Here is an 18,126-nt window from a genome sequence, read left to right on the forward strand (position 1 = left end):
TCAGTTAAATGTACTTCTATTTGTATAAACCAAGCATCTAAAGAATGTATAACATATTTGAGGTGCACTTTTAATTAAAATATTTTTTCTTTGGAATATTTCAAACATGCATAAGAATTGACAGAATAGTGTAATTAGCTCCATTTACTCATTCCCTGCCTCAACAATTACCAATATTTTAGCAATCTTGTTTCATCTATCCCAGCCCCAGATTTTTTTCCTGAAGTTTAAAGCAAATCCCAGACATATCCTTCTGCTTATTTAAATACATTATTTCTAAGAGTATCTCTAAGAGTTTTTTGTTTTGTTTTTGTTAATAGTCTCACAAAGGGAGGAACACTTTAATACTTTAACAGAGGAGTTCTGAAGACCAAACTCTGAAGAAAATAGAGCACTCTGGAAGAATGACACAGATGGAACTGATACTCTTGAGCAAAAAACGCTAGCCAGTGTCTCTTTAAATTATTCCAGAGGTTCTTTTCATTGTCCTGAAGACTAAAGATTAAAGATCTATCAAACTCGAAAGGAAAAAGGCACTCACTAATGCCAATGGAAAGAATGTTCTTCCACAAATCTTGCAAGGTAGCAATTCTCCAACTTGGACACTTCCATTTTCTAAAACAGAAAAGAATGTAGTCAATATATTCAATGGCTCAAATTGTGAAACTTTCAAATTTTAATGTCTTTACTTCGTTTCATATGCAAGTTGTCATTTCTTGTGAAAAATATCTTATGTCATTTTGAAATAAGCAATATCATCAATTAAAATGAGCACAAGACAAAGTTATCAGTGGTCAAAAAGGCAAATGCCAAATACCGAATTCATAATTTAAGAAGAACCAAATTGATACTGTTGTAAATGTCTGGTTTTCTTCTACTTTAACCAAATCTATCTGTCATAGTCTCTTAATTTATAGGCTGTCCCTATTATAAATTACTACAGTTCAAAAACCAAATTTATCTGAAGGTTTATATGTATTATTTATCTGCAAAACATTAAAAAATAATATTGGTGGCTACCATGAAGTGGAGAAGATGAGTAGGAAAACCCTGAGCTCACCTCCTTCCATGGGCACAACAAAATTATAACTATTTACAGAGCAACTATCATGATGCGGACAACCTGAAGACCAGCAGAAAAGATCTTCCACAAATGAAGACATAAAGAAGGACAGATGATGAGACAAGTAGGCGAGGTGGAGATGTGGTACAGTCAAGACCCACACCCCCAGGTAGGCTACATGCAAACATGAGGATAATCACAATTGCAGAAGTTCTCCCCAAGGGGCAAGGGGTCTAAGCCTCACATTGGATTCCCCAACCCAGGGGTGTCCTGCAATGGGATTATGAGACCCAAGTATGTTTGGCTTTGAAGGCCAGGGGACTTATTTTTGGGAGACCCAGAGGGCTATGGGAAACAGAGACTCCATTATTAGAGGATGCATACAAAATTTACATGTTCCAAGACACAGGGCAGAAGCAGTAATTTTAAACTGGCCTGGGTCAGACACACATGCTGATCTTGGAGAGCCTCCCGGAGAGAAGGCGGCAAGTTGGACTCACCCTGGAGTCATAGACACTGATGTCAGCCACTTTTTGGAGCTCATTCTATCATGAGGAACACTAGTGCTGGCAAGAAACATTATGGAGCCCTTCCTCCGGTTTAGTGACAGGAGCCAGTCCTGCCCACCAGTCAGTCAGTAAGAGTCCTAGGGACCCACAGGCCAAGCAGCTAACTGTGGGGACACACCTTCACCCAATAACAGACTGGCAGTGACCATAGGGCACTTTGATTCCCCCAGCCACCCAGGGACCCAGCCTTGTACCAGAGAGAACCCAGACCCAGCTCCACTCACCAGAGGGCTGCCACTAACTCCGGGACCTGGCCTCACCCATCAATGGGCAGGCACTAGCCACTGGACTCCCTTGGCCCCAATGCTGCCAATCAGTGGGCAGACACCATCTGTGAGAAACTTTCAGCCAGCCACAACAAGATCCAGCTCTACCCACCAGTGGACCAGCACTAGCCTTGGGACCCTTAGGGCTTCACAATCAGCCACCTCATGACCTGGCCCTACTTACCAACGGCTGTCAGCATCCACAAAGGCAGAGCCTGGCAACCAGTCAGACCAGGGGCCATCCATGTCTACTAGACCACCAACAGTAATCAGCCCACCACAACAGAAGGGCCCATGAAGCCCACAGAGGAGGTACTCCTGGAACATAAAGCTCTGGTGACCATAAAGCTCTGGTGACCAAAGGGAAGTGAGCTGCTGGGATGCAGAGGACCTTTCTTACGAAAGAGCACTACAACAAGATCAAGAAATGTAACCAACCTACCAATTACACAGAAATAAAAACAGCAAGTTAGGCAAAATGAGGTGACAGAGGAATATGTTCCAAACAGAGGAATAAGATAAAACACCAGAAGAACTAAGTGAAGTGGAGCTAAGGAACTTACCTGATAAAGAGTTCAAAGTAATGGTCATAAAAATGCTTAAAGAACTTGAGAGAAGAATGGACAAACACAGAAGTTTAACAAAGAGTCAGAAAATATAAAGAAGAATGAAACAGAGCTGAAGACTACAATAAGTGCAATAAAAAACATACTAGAAGGAATGAACAGTAGATGGTATGAAGGAATGGATCAGCAAGCTAGAAGACAGAGCAGTAGAAATCACTCAAGCTGAACAGAAAAAAAAAAAAAGGAATTTAAACGTACTAACATTTGCATATTGGGAGTTCCAAACTTTATATGTAGCAGCAAAAGCAGTTCTAAGAGGGAAGTTTACAGCAGTACAAACCTACCTCAGGAAACAGGAAAAATCTCAAATAAACAACCTACCCTTACACCTAAAGGAACGAGAGAAATAAGAACAAACAAAACTCAAAGTCAGTAGAAGAAATCATAAAGAATACAGCAGAAATAAGAGAAATAGAGACTAAAATTAATAGAAAATATGAATTAAAATAAGAGCTGATTCTTTGAAAAGATAAACAAAATTGATTCAGCTAGATTCATCAAGAAAAAAAAAAGGCTCAAATTAAAAAAAATTGGAATGGAAGTGGAGAAATTACACTTAACATCATGGAAATACAAAGGATCATAAAACATTATCATGAACAATTATACACAAATAAAATGGGTAACTTAGAAGATATGGATGGATTCCTAGAAATATATAATATCCAAAAAATGAATCAGTGCTCATCCAGAGAGGAATGGATAAAGAAGATGATGTGATACGACACACACACACATGAATACTACTCAGCCATAAAAAATGAAATCTTGTCATCTGTGACAAAATGGATGGACCTAGAGGGTATTATGCTAAGTGAAATAAGGCAGAGAAAGATAAATACTGTTTAATTTCACTTACATAACAAAACAGAAACATAGTTGTAGGCACAGAGAACAAGCCATGGGAGAGGTGTGGAGGGGAGGAAGAAAATAGGTGAGGGAGATAAAGATATACAAACTTCCAGTTACAAAATAAATGAGTTACAGGTATAAAATGTACAGTGTGGGAAATACAGTCAATAATAATGTAATAAATATCTTTGTATGGTGAGAGATAATAACCAGACTTATCACCATGATCATTTTGAAATGCACAGAAGCATCGAATCACTATATTGTGCACCAGGAACTAAACCAGTTTTGTAGTCAAATATACTTCCCAAATAAGGGAAAAAGAGATAAGATGTGTGGTTGCCGGGGGCGGGGGGCGCCGCGAAGGGTGAGGGAAGATGGGAAACTGGATGAAGGTCATCAAAAGGTACAAATTTCCATTTATAAGATAAATAAGTACTAGGTATGTAAATGTACAATATGATAAAGATAATTAACACTGTTCTATGTTGCATATGAAAGTTAAGAGACTGGATCCTGGGAGTTTCTCATTACAAGGAAAAAAATTTTTTTTACTTTTATTTTGTACCTGTATAAGATAATGGATGTAAGTCAAATCATTATGCTGTGCATCTTACACAGTGCTCTACATCAATTATATATACACAAAACTGGAAGGAAAAAATAAGATAAAAACGTGCTACAATCTGGGATGATGAAAATATTCTAAGGGTGGACAGTGATGATGGTTGCACAACAATGTGAATGTAGTTAACACCATTGAATTGTACACTTAAAAATGGTTAAAATGGTAAATTTGATGTTATGTCTATTTTCCCACAATACGACACTTTTTTAAACTAAAAAAAAAAGTCAGAAATAACATTGGAGATCAGTGAGGTGGCTTCCTAATACGATTAGGGAGTCTAGGATAAAACGAACGCCATCCTCCCTGACAACAGGAAGTATTATGCTTCAAGGAAAAGATTACCGAGTTTCTAGGCATTATGTTGTTCATTATTTTATACATATAATAGTATGTTAAGATTCCTTGGACCAGCAAATTGAGATAATATGACCTTATGGGCACAAGTCATTAAAAAAGGAAGAAGTAGCTGCAACTTTTACAAAAGTTAATGAATCTATCATATACTTGCATATAACAAATTTTGTCTCTCTCTCTCACACACACATACACACACACACACACAAAACTACATTCTTTGGGGTCCTACATAACTAGGTCAATTTGTCATTTTATTATCTAGCCAAATATTACATCTTAATTTAATTATTTCCATACGTGTAAATTTTCATAAAAATGACAAAAATGTCATATCTTTATCATATTTTCTGCTGAATATTTTACTGATTGTTAAAAATTCTTTTATCACATGAAAGGCAAATAGAAAACCATTTTCTTTTAGAAGTAACAAACTCATGAAAAGAATACAGTTACGGACTCCATATAATGTGTTGTTCCAAGGCATTCAGTGAGTCCACAGAAAACTTATTAGGAGAATCAAAATAGACATTGCTGGGAACACAATCAAACAATAACAGAAGAACTGTTTTGTTCTCTCATTCTCCAAATACTCCACTGCCCTATTTCAGTGGTAGATAGTGACTATTTGTCATTTCAGATGGAAGCCAATGCCTGTATGGTAGCAGTTAAGCTGTGAACACTACAAAAGCAAAGCTAAGATTTGCTTGATTTGTCCTTTCCAATACCAGTCTAGGTTATTTAAGATCAAAGCAACTTCATTTATCTGGCTCACTTAATTCCATGAATCATCCAGAAAGCTGAGGTAGTTGCTGGATGGAATCCATTAGGTATATGAAGATTTGAATGTCTTCACAATGACTGTCAAAGTGATACCACATACTGCATAATCTATTAGGCTTGTCTATTTTCATGTCTTCCTTTAAATTCCAAACAATAATTTAACAATTCATCAATATAAAATGTTAAAAAGTACCATGTTACTTGCTTAAAAGTATATTTCAGTATTTCCTTGTTAAATAGATAACAAAGCAAAATCTTACAAAAATTAACTATTGAGAAAAATCAGTTCAACATATGGAAATAATGTGAGTGCCTACTTGAGTACCTACTACTTGCCAAGCGTGTACCAAGTAATAGTGACACAAGGTGGAGTTACACGATCACTGCTTCATAAAGCCAACAGTCTCCATTATTTACTTCTTCACTATACCTAAGAGCCAAATCATTATCTTTTTTTTTAATACAAAAGCTTAAAACAATATAACAGCAACTAGAATACCACCATAAAATATAATTCAACTCCTGGGATTAACTCCTACAAGTCATCAAACATGTTCAAACTGTCTTTAAAGAAAAAGAAAATTATTATCACTGAAAGGCATAAAAAAGAAAACTGCATTAAAGAGAAAACATTTAAAAACAATTATCTCAAAACAGAAAAAAATTTAAGTTATTACTTTATTCAAAGTAAATAAATAAATTTACAGTTTCCTCTTATAGAGTATAGCCCTATAAGTCCACAAAATATGCCATGTGTGTTGACATCAACATCTCCTGAAAAGAACTTCTACCATCAGGTCATGATAAGCGGCTTAGGCTTCAGAGTCACAAAATCATATTTTGTTCTAATGGCATTCATTAAAAGACATGAGAGTGTAGTACAAAAGGCACTGGAATCTGTCTCATATTATCTAAGTTCAAGTCCTGGTTCTGTCACTTAGAACTATGATTGCTGGGCAAGATATTTAACCTCTCTAAAGTTCACATTCCTCTTGTATAAAATAAGGAAGTTAGATTAAATGACCTATGTGGCCCCCTTCTGTCTCTAATATACCGTAACAAATATAGCATATTTTTTTAATATTTAAAAAAATTTTTTAAAGAGTCTTCGTTGCTATGCGCGGGCTTTCTGTAGTTGCAGAGAGCAGGGGCGACTCTTCATTGCAGTGCGCAGGCTTCTTACTGCGGTGGCTTCTCTTGTTGTGGAGCACAGGCTCTAGGCACGGGGGCTTCATTAGTTGTGGCAAATGGGCTCAACAGTTGTGGCTTGTGGGATCTCGAGCACAGGCTCAGTAGTTGTGGCACACAGTTTTAGTTGCTCTGCGGCATGTGGGATCTTCCCAGACCAGGAATCGAACCCATGTCCCCTGCACTGGCAGGCAGATTCTTAACCACTGCTCTACCAGGGAAGCCCTATAGCATATTTATTTAATAAAAATCTACCTTAAGACCACATTGATAAGAAAAGTAAATGGATGGTAAGACACCTCCCTTACTGGTGTTATGTTTAAAAAAAAAAAATTGGTCATATATAAGAATGATTAAACCAACTGACCAACTGTAGATGGTAGAATGGATGTTTCAGATAGTATGCAGGATGTTGAGGAAATCACTTCCACTTGTCTACGTACAGAACCGAGGACCTGCGAGGACCTATAGCAAAGAACATGATGTCTCTCTCCTTGTTGGAAAAGTTTTCACTATATGAACTACAAGAAAAGGTATGACTAATCATATAGGTAGCCTCAAGTCTAACATCTGTCAAATGAAGGTAACATCCACTCAATTTAGCTTAAAATTTAAGAGGATCAATTGAGGTGTTATATATATAAATGCTTCACAACCAATGAAATAACAACTACTACTCTCCAGGGCATGCAGGCAAACTCCACTACTCTCTACTGAGTAGCAGGAGCTAGAGAACTGTGCGGCTTATAAAAATACAGTAGAGAGAGATGATATTCACTGCTGAAAGAAGCACTCAAATTGATGGATAGAACCAAGTGAATAAGTACTTAATATTCTAAAACTTTAAAGAAGCCAGCCTCTCCTTACAAAATGTATCCTGTATACACTGTTGATTCTGTTAGGAGTTACTGTATTGAGCAATTTCAAAATGTGCACAATAAGGCTTAAAATGGTATCTTTATATAATACCATTATACATTGCCTAAAATAGTTATGACATTCTGAAATGTATACATTTAAGAAATAGTAGAGAACATTTCCAAAAGAAAAATCTTGGAAATCAAGAACAATTCTGAGCTCTGTGTTTCTCGTCTATTACTTCACCACTGGTCACTGCATATATGAAACCAACCTTTAAAACTCAGCAAACCTCTCTTTTGAAGTACACGGCATCTGTTCTCCTATTTTCTTCCTACAATCCTTTTTTAAAACCTAATTACTTCAGGTCAACAATCTCTAATATCTCACAAGATATTCCTTTTTCAGCTCATCCTAGATTTCAACATTCATGCTTAATCTACTCAACACACAATATTCACCCTCCACTCCTCTTTAGTGACCTGCACTCCAGTTCAGCAAAAACAACCACTGCTAAAGCAACTTAGAAAGATCCACCTCTGGACTCAAAATACACAAGCTCCCTCTCTAACCACAGGCTTCTACCATCTACCTCTAAATCACTTTCTTAATCTCAGACTGACTTGCATTTTCTTGATCACCCATTCCTGGCTGCACTTCCCTTCCTATCCAGGCTGAACCTGACTAGTCACTTCCACTACTTCCATTAATCACCCTCAAATCCTTTGCTCATGGTCAAATGTTTGGAAAATGCTAGATTAAACAAACTGGTTTTCTTAGAACAGGACTTCCTCACTCTTGAAAAAAAAAAAAAGAGCGAGAGAAAGATTTACTATGCTGTTATTTCCCCAAAAGAAATCCTTTCTGCCCCTAAAAGGTATTTAGGACCCATGTCCCGAGTATCATATTTTTGGAAACACTGCCTTACATTTACTGACTAGCTCCTCTCATTCTCCCCCTATCTACACTGCAGGCAAGCTTTATCAGGACTAAATACTATATTAAAACAGACACATTTGTTGTCTCAAGTATTTATTGAGCACTTAGCATGAGACAGGAACTGTTCTAGGAGTTAGGCAAACAGTGATGAAAAAAACAAAGCTCCTGATCTTATGGAGTTTCTACTCTTTGGGGGAAAAAAATCACTTTTTTTCACCACCTGACATTTTACATATTTTTCTATGTGTGTGTTTGAGAAGTGGGTAAGATCAGAGAAAGCTTTTTTAACAAGGAGGCATTAAAGACCTTAAGAAACAGAGACAACAGATCGCCCTTAATCTATCAATTGTCAGATTGAAAGCCCACTTTTGAATCCTCAACTTACTGGACCTTTCTACATCATGAGGCACTGCTGAACAGTCCCTTCCACCTTTAAAGTCCAACCTCTCTTGGCTTCAAAGATATTTCTCTCTCCTAAGCCCAGGTTTTTCAGATTTCACAACCAAGCAGGGTTTGCCTTGGTTAGTACTTAGATCTCTAGGAATACCAGGTGTTTTTCCTAGCATATTCACTACTCAATAAATATTTGTTCTCCCCCACTTCCCTTTCTTGACAACTTGAAACCTTTTTAAAGACTATTTCCCATTCTAATTTCCTTCCCTACTCAACCCTGAAGCATCAGTTCCCTGCCCCCCTCCAAGTTTTTTTCTTCATTTTGTTAAATACAGCTTTCCTGGGCAAACACATCCATTTGCTGTCACTTATATGCTGATGACTACTAAACTAACAACTCCAGACAGATATTTACAAGTAGCTATAAAACTTTTCCACCAAATATGCCCTAAGTACCGTACAAACACATTTCTAAAGCCAAATCATTACCTCATCTTCCAAACTTGTCCTTCTCTTGGTTAAAGATCTTAATGTTACCTCTAAGTCCAAGCTAGAAAACTTCTTTATCTTTGATTCCTTTCCCCTCTCACATCCAGCAGTTCTATCTCATCTTTCCATCTCAGAAATGTCTCTCAAATCTATACCCCCTTTTTAACTCCTGCTACTTTTGCCTTAGTTCAAATTCTTATCATATATATGTATTTCCAGTCTCTCCCTTCTCCAGTCTATCCTGCTCCCATAATTATCTAGTGAGATTGCCCCACAATCCCTTCCAAGCCTGCTACGATTTACTTATACTGAACCACTCTTAAGGTCCTAACACACTTCCTGTGATTTTATCCACCCAATAAACAAGTACTGGAGGGGGCCTCCTATGTACTAGGCAGTTGCCAAACGCTTTATATATGTTACATCATTTAATACTTAATATAGTTCAGGTAGAATGGTATTTATTAGCTCCATTTTTTATAGCTGAGGACACTGAAGTTCAGATTAACCAAATCACAGAGCTAAAAAAAACAAAGCAAGGATCCAAACACAGACCTGTCCAACCTAGCATTAGATTCAGTACAAAAAATAATAATCATCTAGATAAATTAATAAAGATGAAGAATTATTCAGTTAAAACACTGCTTGGATTAGGGAAAAACAAAACAAAAAGCCCTAATGGGACAGCATGACTGTCTTCAAGTACATCAAGAGCTAGAGGGCTTCCCTGGTGGCGCAGTGGTTAAGAATCCGCCTGCCAATGCAGGGGACACGGGTTTGAGCCCTGGTTCAGGAAGATCTCACATGCCTCGGAGCAACTAAGCTTGTGTGCCACAACTACTGAGCCTGCACTCTAGAGCCTGTGAACCACAACTACTGAGCCCATGTGCCGCAACTACTGAAGCCTGTGCGCCTAGCGCCTGTGCTCTGCAACGGAAGCCATGGGAATGAGAAGCTGCACACCACAACAAAGAGTAGCCCCCGCTCTCCACATCTAGAGAAAGCCTGTGTGCAGCAACAAAGACCCAACACAGCCAATAATAAATTAATTAAGAAAAGAGCTATACTAGAAAAGAGTAATCAGACTTCTAATCAAGTCTTAGAGGGCAGTACAATAAGATCTACTAATTTTAGCAGTCCAAAGAAGGAACAGGCAGCCTGATCTCTGTCACAATTGTTAATAACCGCTTATCAAGATCTTATGAAAGGAATGTCTCTGTCACAATTGTTAATAACCGCTTATCAAGATCTTATGAAAGGAATGACAATATATATGGATAAAATCTGCTTAGGGTTTGTCATCTCTCCATTTTATGGATGAAAATCTTATGAAAGATTGAATTCTCCCAAGTCTAGAAATACTTCTATTGCCTTCATACACCTATAGGGCACGAACTTTAGGTGAAAAGGAATTAACTCCAATTACACACACAATGCACAAGTGCTCAGATACAGATTATACAAAATCATGAGCAATAATTTATATTTGGTTTTGAAATACAGTGTTCAGCCTAACATCTCAACTCCTGACAATCCAGGAAGCATAAAAATCCCAGAAAGAGCAAAAACAATGTAAGCCATATGCAATCTATATGCAAGTAGTTTTAAAAACAAAGAGTATGATAATCTCCAATACAATTTTTCAGGGGTCCATATATTTTCTGGTTTTACAATTAAGACTAGTCCGCTAACTGGCTTCAACTATAAACATGGGTCTAATGTCAAGCAGTACAATATTTGCTCAATTACTATTATATATATTAAGCAAACTCTTAAAGATTTTCTACTGGATATGTCAATATAATGTTCCTTAGATACCTTCAAAGTGCTAGATTTTAATTTCCAATGGGGAAAACTATCTTACCACTGTACCAATGCATCACTGCTTATTAACAAAGGCACAGATGAATGAATTAATGAATGGTAGTAACCTTAAGACTCGAAGTTCATCTTTATAAAGTATGACCTAATGAGGACTAATTTTTAAAAAGGAGGAGAAAAAGAAAGGAACTAACTTCAGCAAAAGATTCTTAGAGCTTTTATTTTATTAAAATTAAAAATTTTATTTTATTACCACTTGAAATTACCAATATTCAATGGTTTTGCCCTGAGAAAACAATTTCGTATATTTTAACCTAATTCATTACAATTAAACACATCATAGTTAATGGTAGCAACCTGCTTTGTTTAAAAACAAATGACTAAAGAACAATTACTGTTTAACATGAAACATCACAAGCTGGCTCCCTAAAACATGCACATGATAAACATACCACATTACACCAGAATTTATGTTTTTCTCCAACTACATAATTGAGCATTATAACAGATTTTCATTATATTTTAAAAGCATTTTTGGTAAGATTTTAGTAGTAATGTCTTAGCACTGCTAAAACATAAGATTCCCTAAAACGTAGGCTCAATGAGAGCAGGGGTTTGAATTATTTTTTCCTGCGTCCCCAGGGCCTCTCTTGATGAAGTCATTTATCTAACAACAAATATTTACTGAATACCTACTTTGCTTCAGATACTGTTTTAGAGGCTTAGCATACATAAAAGAAGAAAATCAGATGAAGATCTTTGCCTCAATTACAAATGCTGAATAGAAATATGCAGATCAACTATTCTGAAACACTTTATGTGTATTATGATAACTTCATGAGAATTCCAGGACCCATGATCCTAACCACTATGCTGTAATACCACCACATTTGAAAATTTATTAAAAAAAAAAAGAAGCTGTCTCCGGGAGTTCTCTAAACAAAAGTATCGTGAGTAAGGAATACTATCATTACAATTCCTATTTCATGGAAACTTGAACGATCTGCCGAAAATTAAAAAAGCAAAGCACAAGAACTTCATTGGTCATAATACACTGCAGTTGCTGCCAAGTGGAAAATCAGAATTCCTAATTATCTATCATCCTCAAGGTGCTTACTACGAGAGCTTCACCTAGGAGCAAAAGCGTGAAATACTATCATTCTCATTATTGTATTTGCTTTTTGGTTGACCCTAGGTCACTGCAGAAAGTACTCAGTTACTACTTTTCCTTTCATAACACAACCTGAAATAATATACTCTCTAGCATCCAACAATACACAGGGCTCAACGCCTCTGTTTATTAATTCCACCTGAATCTATGTAAATTAAGAGGGGGAAAAAAAAAAATCAAGGCTGAATCAAGACCACAGGATCCCTCAATTCAGCAGGCTATCCTTCGTCGGAAGGATTGACCACAATTTGAAAAGGAATTTTGAAACTGTTGCTGCTAATGCTAGCTGGGGTTTTTTCCCCTCTTTGTTGTTTCTGAGCGAATGCTGTATTACACAGGATAAAATGGGTAAAGAGAACAGAGAAGTGAAAGAATTGGGAACAAAGCAGAATCTGGACTCGTGGTTACAGCACAAAGATAAGCCTAAAGATAAGAAATCAATGCTGGCTCTTCCTTACAGAGTCCTCGTGAATAAACCCTTAAATCCTCCTGCTAATCTATTGTCCCGGCTCTAAAGCTGGCCAGTGACACTTCCTTGGGAGATGCTCTTGGCATCCCTCCCATAGAAGATGCGGCAGAAATGGAAAAACGGTTACCTAGGGAAACCAAGGAAAGTGGCCAAGGAAAGTATCAGAAGCTCGAGGCTGGAGACACACCCCAGGGCTCCAGCAAAGGCTGGCGGTGGGGAGGCGGTAGACATTAACGGAGAGTCCACTTTGCAAGGAAAACAAAATCTGGTCGGAGGCTGTGATTACCAATAGGATACTCAGGGAGTCAGGCAAGAACAGAAAACGGTAGGAAGGGATTTGCAGCCGTTTACCAGAGGCAGGATCTGGCTCGGGGTGGGGAAGCAGCAGGTGAAGACCTTCTGAGGAGGGGCAGCCTGAGGGTCATTAGCTCGACCGCGTCGGGGGCTGCAGGGCACCCGCCAGCCCACCCACCCAGGCCTCCGGAGCAGCGGTGGGGTCCATCGCTCCGGACCTGCCCTCACCTCCCCGATACCGAGGTCCACGGCAGCCCCTCCTCCCCGCCACCCGACCTCCGGCCGCCCAGCCCGCATCCCTTCCACTTCCTCACCTTCCAGTCCCTCCATTGCGGCACCACCTCGAGCTCCGCCAGTCTCCTCAGGCAGCACCCGCCGCCGCCGCCGCCTTCGCCGCCGCCCAGCTCCGGCTGTAGCAACCCCGCCGCGCCTCCCACCCGCTAATATTCTGAGCTCCCATTGGTCCGGCGCTGGCGGGGCGGGGCGGGGCTCCTGGGGGCGGGGCCTCGGGGTGGCGCTTCGCCTGCCGCCGCTGCACGGCTGCCTTGCGGCTCTGGGCTTTCGCTGGCGCCCTCCCGGGTACGCCTAGACCATTACGGATTTCATCCTGCCGCCCAACGGCGCCTTTGTTCGCCTCCAGCCTTGTTTTCCTCACGCTTTACCCTGCTGTTTAGAATATCTCAGCACCTCAGGGTTCCCGTCGACAGTCCCTCAGTCAGTGCAGTTCGGAATTCCCGTCTCTCCCTCTCTGAGGACTTGAAGCAAACGCGCAAACAGAACCCACGCCCTACATGTTCCTGAGATGCACCCTCTCCTTTCCCCGCTATTGAGTCCCATTTTCCCCGAGTGTAATCCCTAGACTTTATCTTCACACACGGATGTATGAGTTCAGGGACCTTTTTCCTACAGAAATCGTACTCTAACTGGGATTGTGGAACTAGAGATTCCTCTCAGCCCTTGGAAGCAATTTCCTCAGCGTGAAAGCTTGGGCCAAAAAAGTAGAAGCGAAACCCAGCCCTCCCTTCCTCTTCAGCTTCTCTTGGCCTCTCCGGGCCCCAGACTTGATCATCCTTGAACTGAAGTAGAAGGCCGGCCTCCCAGCTGATAAGGTAACATCGAAAGTATGTTTGATCACGGAGGTTAAGGGGGAGCAAATCTATACCTAATAGAAGGAGGTCTGTTTCTGTCAAAACCTCTTGGGAATGAAAATAACTTCACAACTAGCTAAAACCTCTGCTTAACAGTCTCACACATTTCCCCAGAACTAAATGTGTTTGCAAATTTGATTTAGCAGTGATAACCAAGCCGTATGGTTGGGTAACTCGAGTATACCTCTTGGCAAGTTATCAGTATTAGTGTAATTCCCACGACAAATCTTGTATTAATTTTCTTGTTAATCTGTTCAACTGCAAAGTTTTGACATCATATCTAACTTTGTCTACAGTTAAAAGTATGTATCTTACAAACCAGGAGCCTTTATGAAGCAAGAGTTCTGCTCTCCACTCCAATGATGGCATTATAAGCAAGTAAACAAAGACTTGACCGCGACACCATCGCTTCTTTGGAAGGTGATCTAAGTATATTTGAATGTGGTGCAGTCCATCTCTTAAATGGAATTCTGAGACATGCCTGTCTCAACTCCTCCCCTCCCCCTGGTTTTGCCCTGGCTCTTTTGTTCCTCTGAGATCTGAGATCCTAGGCCTAATTGGCCAGCCCACAGCCATACCTGCCAGTTAGCCACACCGAACTGAGTGTGGAAAGGTCCTTTCCCTTTAGTGCTGCTAAAACTAAAGTTAGAATGGTGGGGGCATGGGAGTGCTTTAAAAGAGCACTAAGAAGGAAAAAAAGCACACTTGGAAAAAAACCCAAAAATAAAAAAACGATTTACAAATCGCAAGTTCCTGAACTGAAGTCAAGCCACAAATGGAGTTGGCAGATACACACCCTGTTGGGCATAAATGCTGCAGTAACAGCAAAAACAATAATAATGATAACAGTAACAGTGAAAAAAAATCATATTAGGCATGTTTGAGGTCCTTTTCATATATTCACTTTAATCTTCACAACAACTCTACAAAGTAGATACTATAATTTTCATTTTTGAGAATCAAAGTCTTCAATTTCTAGATGTCTCAGAGATTAATTTTTTTTTGCTAATATTTATACTCTTAGTGAATGGTAGCTTGGATTTAAACTCTAGTCTGTCTGATTCTACCTATGACAATTTCATGGGACTCCTCACTTCCTTTCCTCCTCATATTGCTTTCTAATTACCTTAAATGTAAATCCAAATATTTAGATTTGTTGTCTAAAGTGTATTTGTGTAGGCATTACTACTGTGAATCTTAATTCTCTAAGACATGTCTGCCAATCTCTACCAGTAATGGGCTCTCAACACTTTTATGCTCCAACTACTCTGGCTTCTTCAGCTTTTCCTGCTCCTGAAGAGGACAATTTCTTATACGCCTTCAAAAGTTCCTTCTTCTGCCTCCTACATGCCTGGCCTGAGAGCCTTTTTGGTCTTGATGCTCTCTTCTTGCCTTTCTTCCTCTTGATCTATTCCATTTTTCTGATGCATTCATTCAACAAGTATTTGTTGAGTACCTACTATGTTTCAGGCCCATTTCTTTAGTATCCAGTTACTAAAATGAATGAAGCTCGGTTTCTTCTCTATGTACCTAAGCTTTTATCTGTTCATAATTTTTTTTAGCTCCCCAGTGATCTTTTTAGCTAATGATGACATTCATAGAGGAATATGAATTAGAGATCTTCCCACCTCCCTATCATACAGAAAAGAAAGCAAAGGTTCAGAGATGTTTAGTGACTTGATCCAGATTACAAAACAACTAAGCAGCTGAAATAGATATTGTACCCTTGTCTGATTACATCATATCCCTGATTCTTTAGACTTTGAATTACTTTCCCTTCAATCACCATTCCCTGGAGCCCATCCACATCTCACTTGCACCTTCCAAAGAGCTGAGCAAGCTGCATCCATCTTCTTGTTTCAAAGCTCCAAACTCCTGTTGGATCTCACACAAAGATCAATTTCCCTTTCAGAGACATCGTTTGGCCCTCATTCTAATCATTTTCAGAACACAGTTAAATGAGATTCTGAATCTCAGCGAAAAACCAACTTATTTTATAAACCCACTGTGTAGGGTATTTTCCCCTCCAGGGAAATGACCCGTCACAAGTTAATATATAAAAATTTATTTATACACTTGGCAGTCATAACAAAAATGATAGTTTTCAAAAACAAAAGAAACATATTTCCTTAAAAAGGGGAGAAGGGGCTGAACAGTATTCTAGATTGAGGAACCATATTCTGAGTTAGCTCTTATTAGTTTTATTTTGTAGATCTAAGTAAAACAAAATTCTTTAAGTGTTCAGGAACAAAAAAGTGATAGTCCTGAACAAGAAAACGCTAAGAAAAGGAAAAAGAGAGGATCTTAAAGCAAACTTCATTGCCTTCATTGATTGGAGGATCCTAAAGCAAACTTCATTGCCTTCAATGTGATAGTGATTATTCTACCTCTTTCTCCCCAGTTCCGAAAAGAATTCCAACTCCTTAAGGAGCCTCTATTCTCCTCCACTTTCAAAACTAATTTCCAGCTTCAAAAGGATGACTTTTTTAAACCTTCAGTTATGATCCCATATATCCGTCTCTTCCTACCACAATTCCAAATCTCAGCTGAAAATCTATTAGTTCAAATACTTATTAATACACTCCTACATATGCAACACTGTTCTAGGCACAAAAAGGAGGTCCAACGAAATCTCTTTGGTCTCTAGGAAGTTATCTAGTAGAGGAAGCCTGGGCAAGACAGTACAGAACAATAGAGGACAATATATTCAATGGATTATTCAGTCTTAGATGTTCTGGTACAGCTTATAAAAGTAATTGGTTTTAAATAAATATTCATTTAGAGATTCGCCTATGCTGCTGTATATAACACTAGTTTATTGCTTCCGAATGCTGAAAAGTATTTTACCATATACATATACCACAGTTTATTTTCTCATTCCTGCAGTGATGGTCACCCAGCTGCCTCTAACCTGCTGCTACAATGAACATCTTTGTGACTGTCCCCTTATGAACCTGGGCTCAAGTTCCTCTGGGATGCCTCCCTGGAATAGATTACTGGATCATATTCATTTCCAGTAAGTATGCCCAGACCGTTCTCTGCAATGTCTGTACCAGTGTAGCTCAAATTTTTGCCAGTCTGTGAGAATCAAAAGTTGGAAATCTCTACATATACTTGCTAACTCAGATTTGCCTTTAAATGAATTGCCTAGTTTTATCTATATTTTCTATGGATATAAAATTATATATTTATATATTACAATCATAATATTTATAATACATAATTATAATACATAATTATATATTATGATCTCATCTTTTTGTTATGGATTTGTAAAGTCCTTGTATATTCTAAATATTAACCTTTTGCTGATTTTGATTAGTTTAAAAATCTTTTTTCTAGTTTATCAAATAGCTGATAACTTTGTCTATGAAGCCTGTCATTGAAGAGAAATCCTTAACTTTAATTTTGTCAAGTCCATCAATATATTTTCTTTATGAATTGTGCATTTGAGTTTTTATTAAATTTCTCTTCATCTTTAAATTATGAGGGTATTTGTTTACATGTTTTTCTGTTAGTATACCCAAACCTAATCCTTAGAAAATGGAGATAATCTGGATTCAGACTGGAGAGGACAACAAAAACATTTTTTTAGTGTCTTTTATGTTATGGGGTAACTCTAAAACTTGAAATAGGAACCAATGCCCAGAACATTTTGTGCCGTTGTAAATTTCAGCTTTATCCAATTTTGCCTATTGTCACCAGAAAGCAACGTGTTTTTAGGTGCTTTTTTTCCCACCTGGAGGAAGAGAAACAAAAAGAGAAGAATATTGAGTCCTTTCTCCCTTGCTTTATTATTAATCATAGCAGCTTCTCATAGCCTTTAAAAGAGTTTCCTTTAAAATGCTGTAAAGTATTGCAAATAAATATTATATAATGTTGATGATGTTGTCAGGGTATTTACGCTAAGGGCAAAGAAGGCAAATTCTCCTGTTATAAATCACCTAAACGAATACCTTGGCACTTCTTTATGATTTTAAAAGCCTTATGACTGTTTTTTAAAACAGTTATGCGATACTATAGTTTCTGCAGCTACCTTTTAATGGAAACAACTATATATAAGAATTCACCCTATAAACACATGCTTATTGCTAATATAATCGATTACTTGGTTTTGCCTTAAGAACTAACAGATAAAAGTGAAAAACTAAAGCTCTAATTTTCATTGTGGATACACAAGTTATTAGAATTATCTACCATTAACTATTTATACAA

At 38.3% G+C, this 18,126-nt stretch overlaps 1 protein-coding gene and 1 long non-coding RNA gene across 3 annotated transcripts in view; one reads left to right on the top strand and one right to left on the bottom strand.

Moving 5' to 3' along the window:
• The window catches only part of ZC2HC1A (zinc finger C2HC-type containing 1A), a 53,742-nt gene extending 40,536 nt beyond the window's left edge, over nucleotides 1–13,206 (bottom strand). The window contains exons 1-2 of one of the 2 annotated variants that reach the window (XM_057737066.1): nucleotides 13,078–13,206; nucleotides 542–615 (exon numbers count right to left, since the gene is read on the bottom strand). In XM_057737066.1, coding sequence (XP_057593049.1) covers nucleotides 542–615; nucleotides 13,078–13,093 — 90 coding nt within the window. In that variant the 5' untranslated portion in view covers nucleotides 13,094–13,206. The remainder of the gene's footprint in view (nucleotides 1–541; nucleotides 616–13,077) is intronic. The other variant, XM_057737065.1, reaches the window with a different exon arrangement.
• A 163-nt stretch (nucleotides 13,207–13,369) lies between these two features.
• Nucleotides 13,370–16,904, top strand: LOC130853929 (uncharacterized). Its single transcript, XR_009053911.1, has 3 exons — nucleotides 13,370–13,872; nucleotides 14,208–14,331; nucleotides 16,798–16,904. It is a non-coding gene; the product is annotated as an uncharacterized LOC130853929 (long non-coding RNA).
• Nucleotides 16,905–18,126: the final 1,222 nt, after the last annotated feature.

This window comes from Hippopotamus amphibius, chromosome 5 (assembly GCF_030028045.1).
Source record: "Hippopotamus amphibius kiboko isolate mHipAmp2 chromosome 5, mHipAmp2.hap2, whole genome shotgun sequence".
In the NCBI taxonomy this organism is placed as follows: Eukaryota; Metazoa; Chordata; class Mammalia; order Artiodactyla; family Hippopotamidae; genus Hippopotamus; species Hippopotamus amphibius.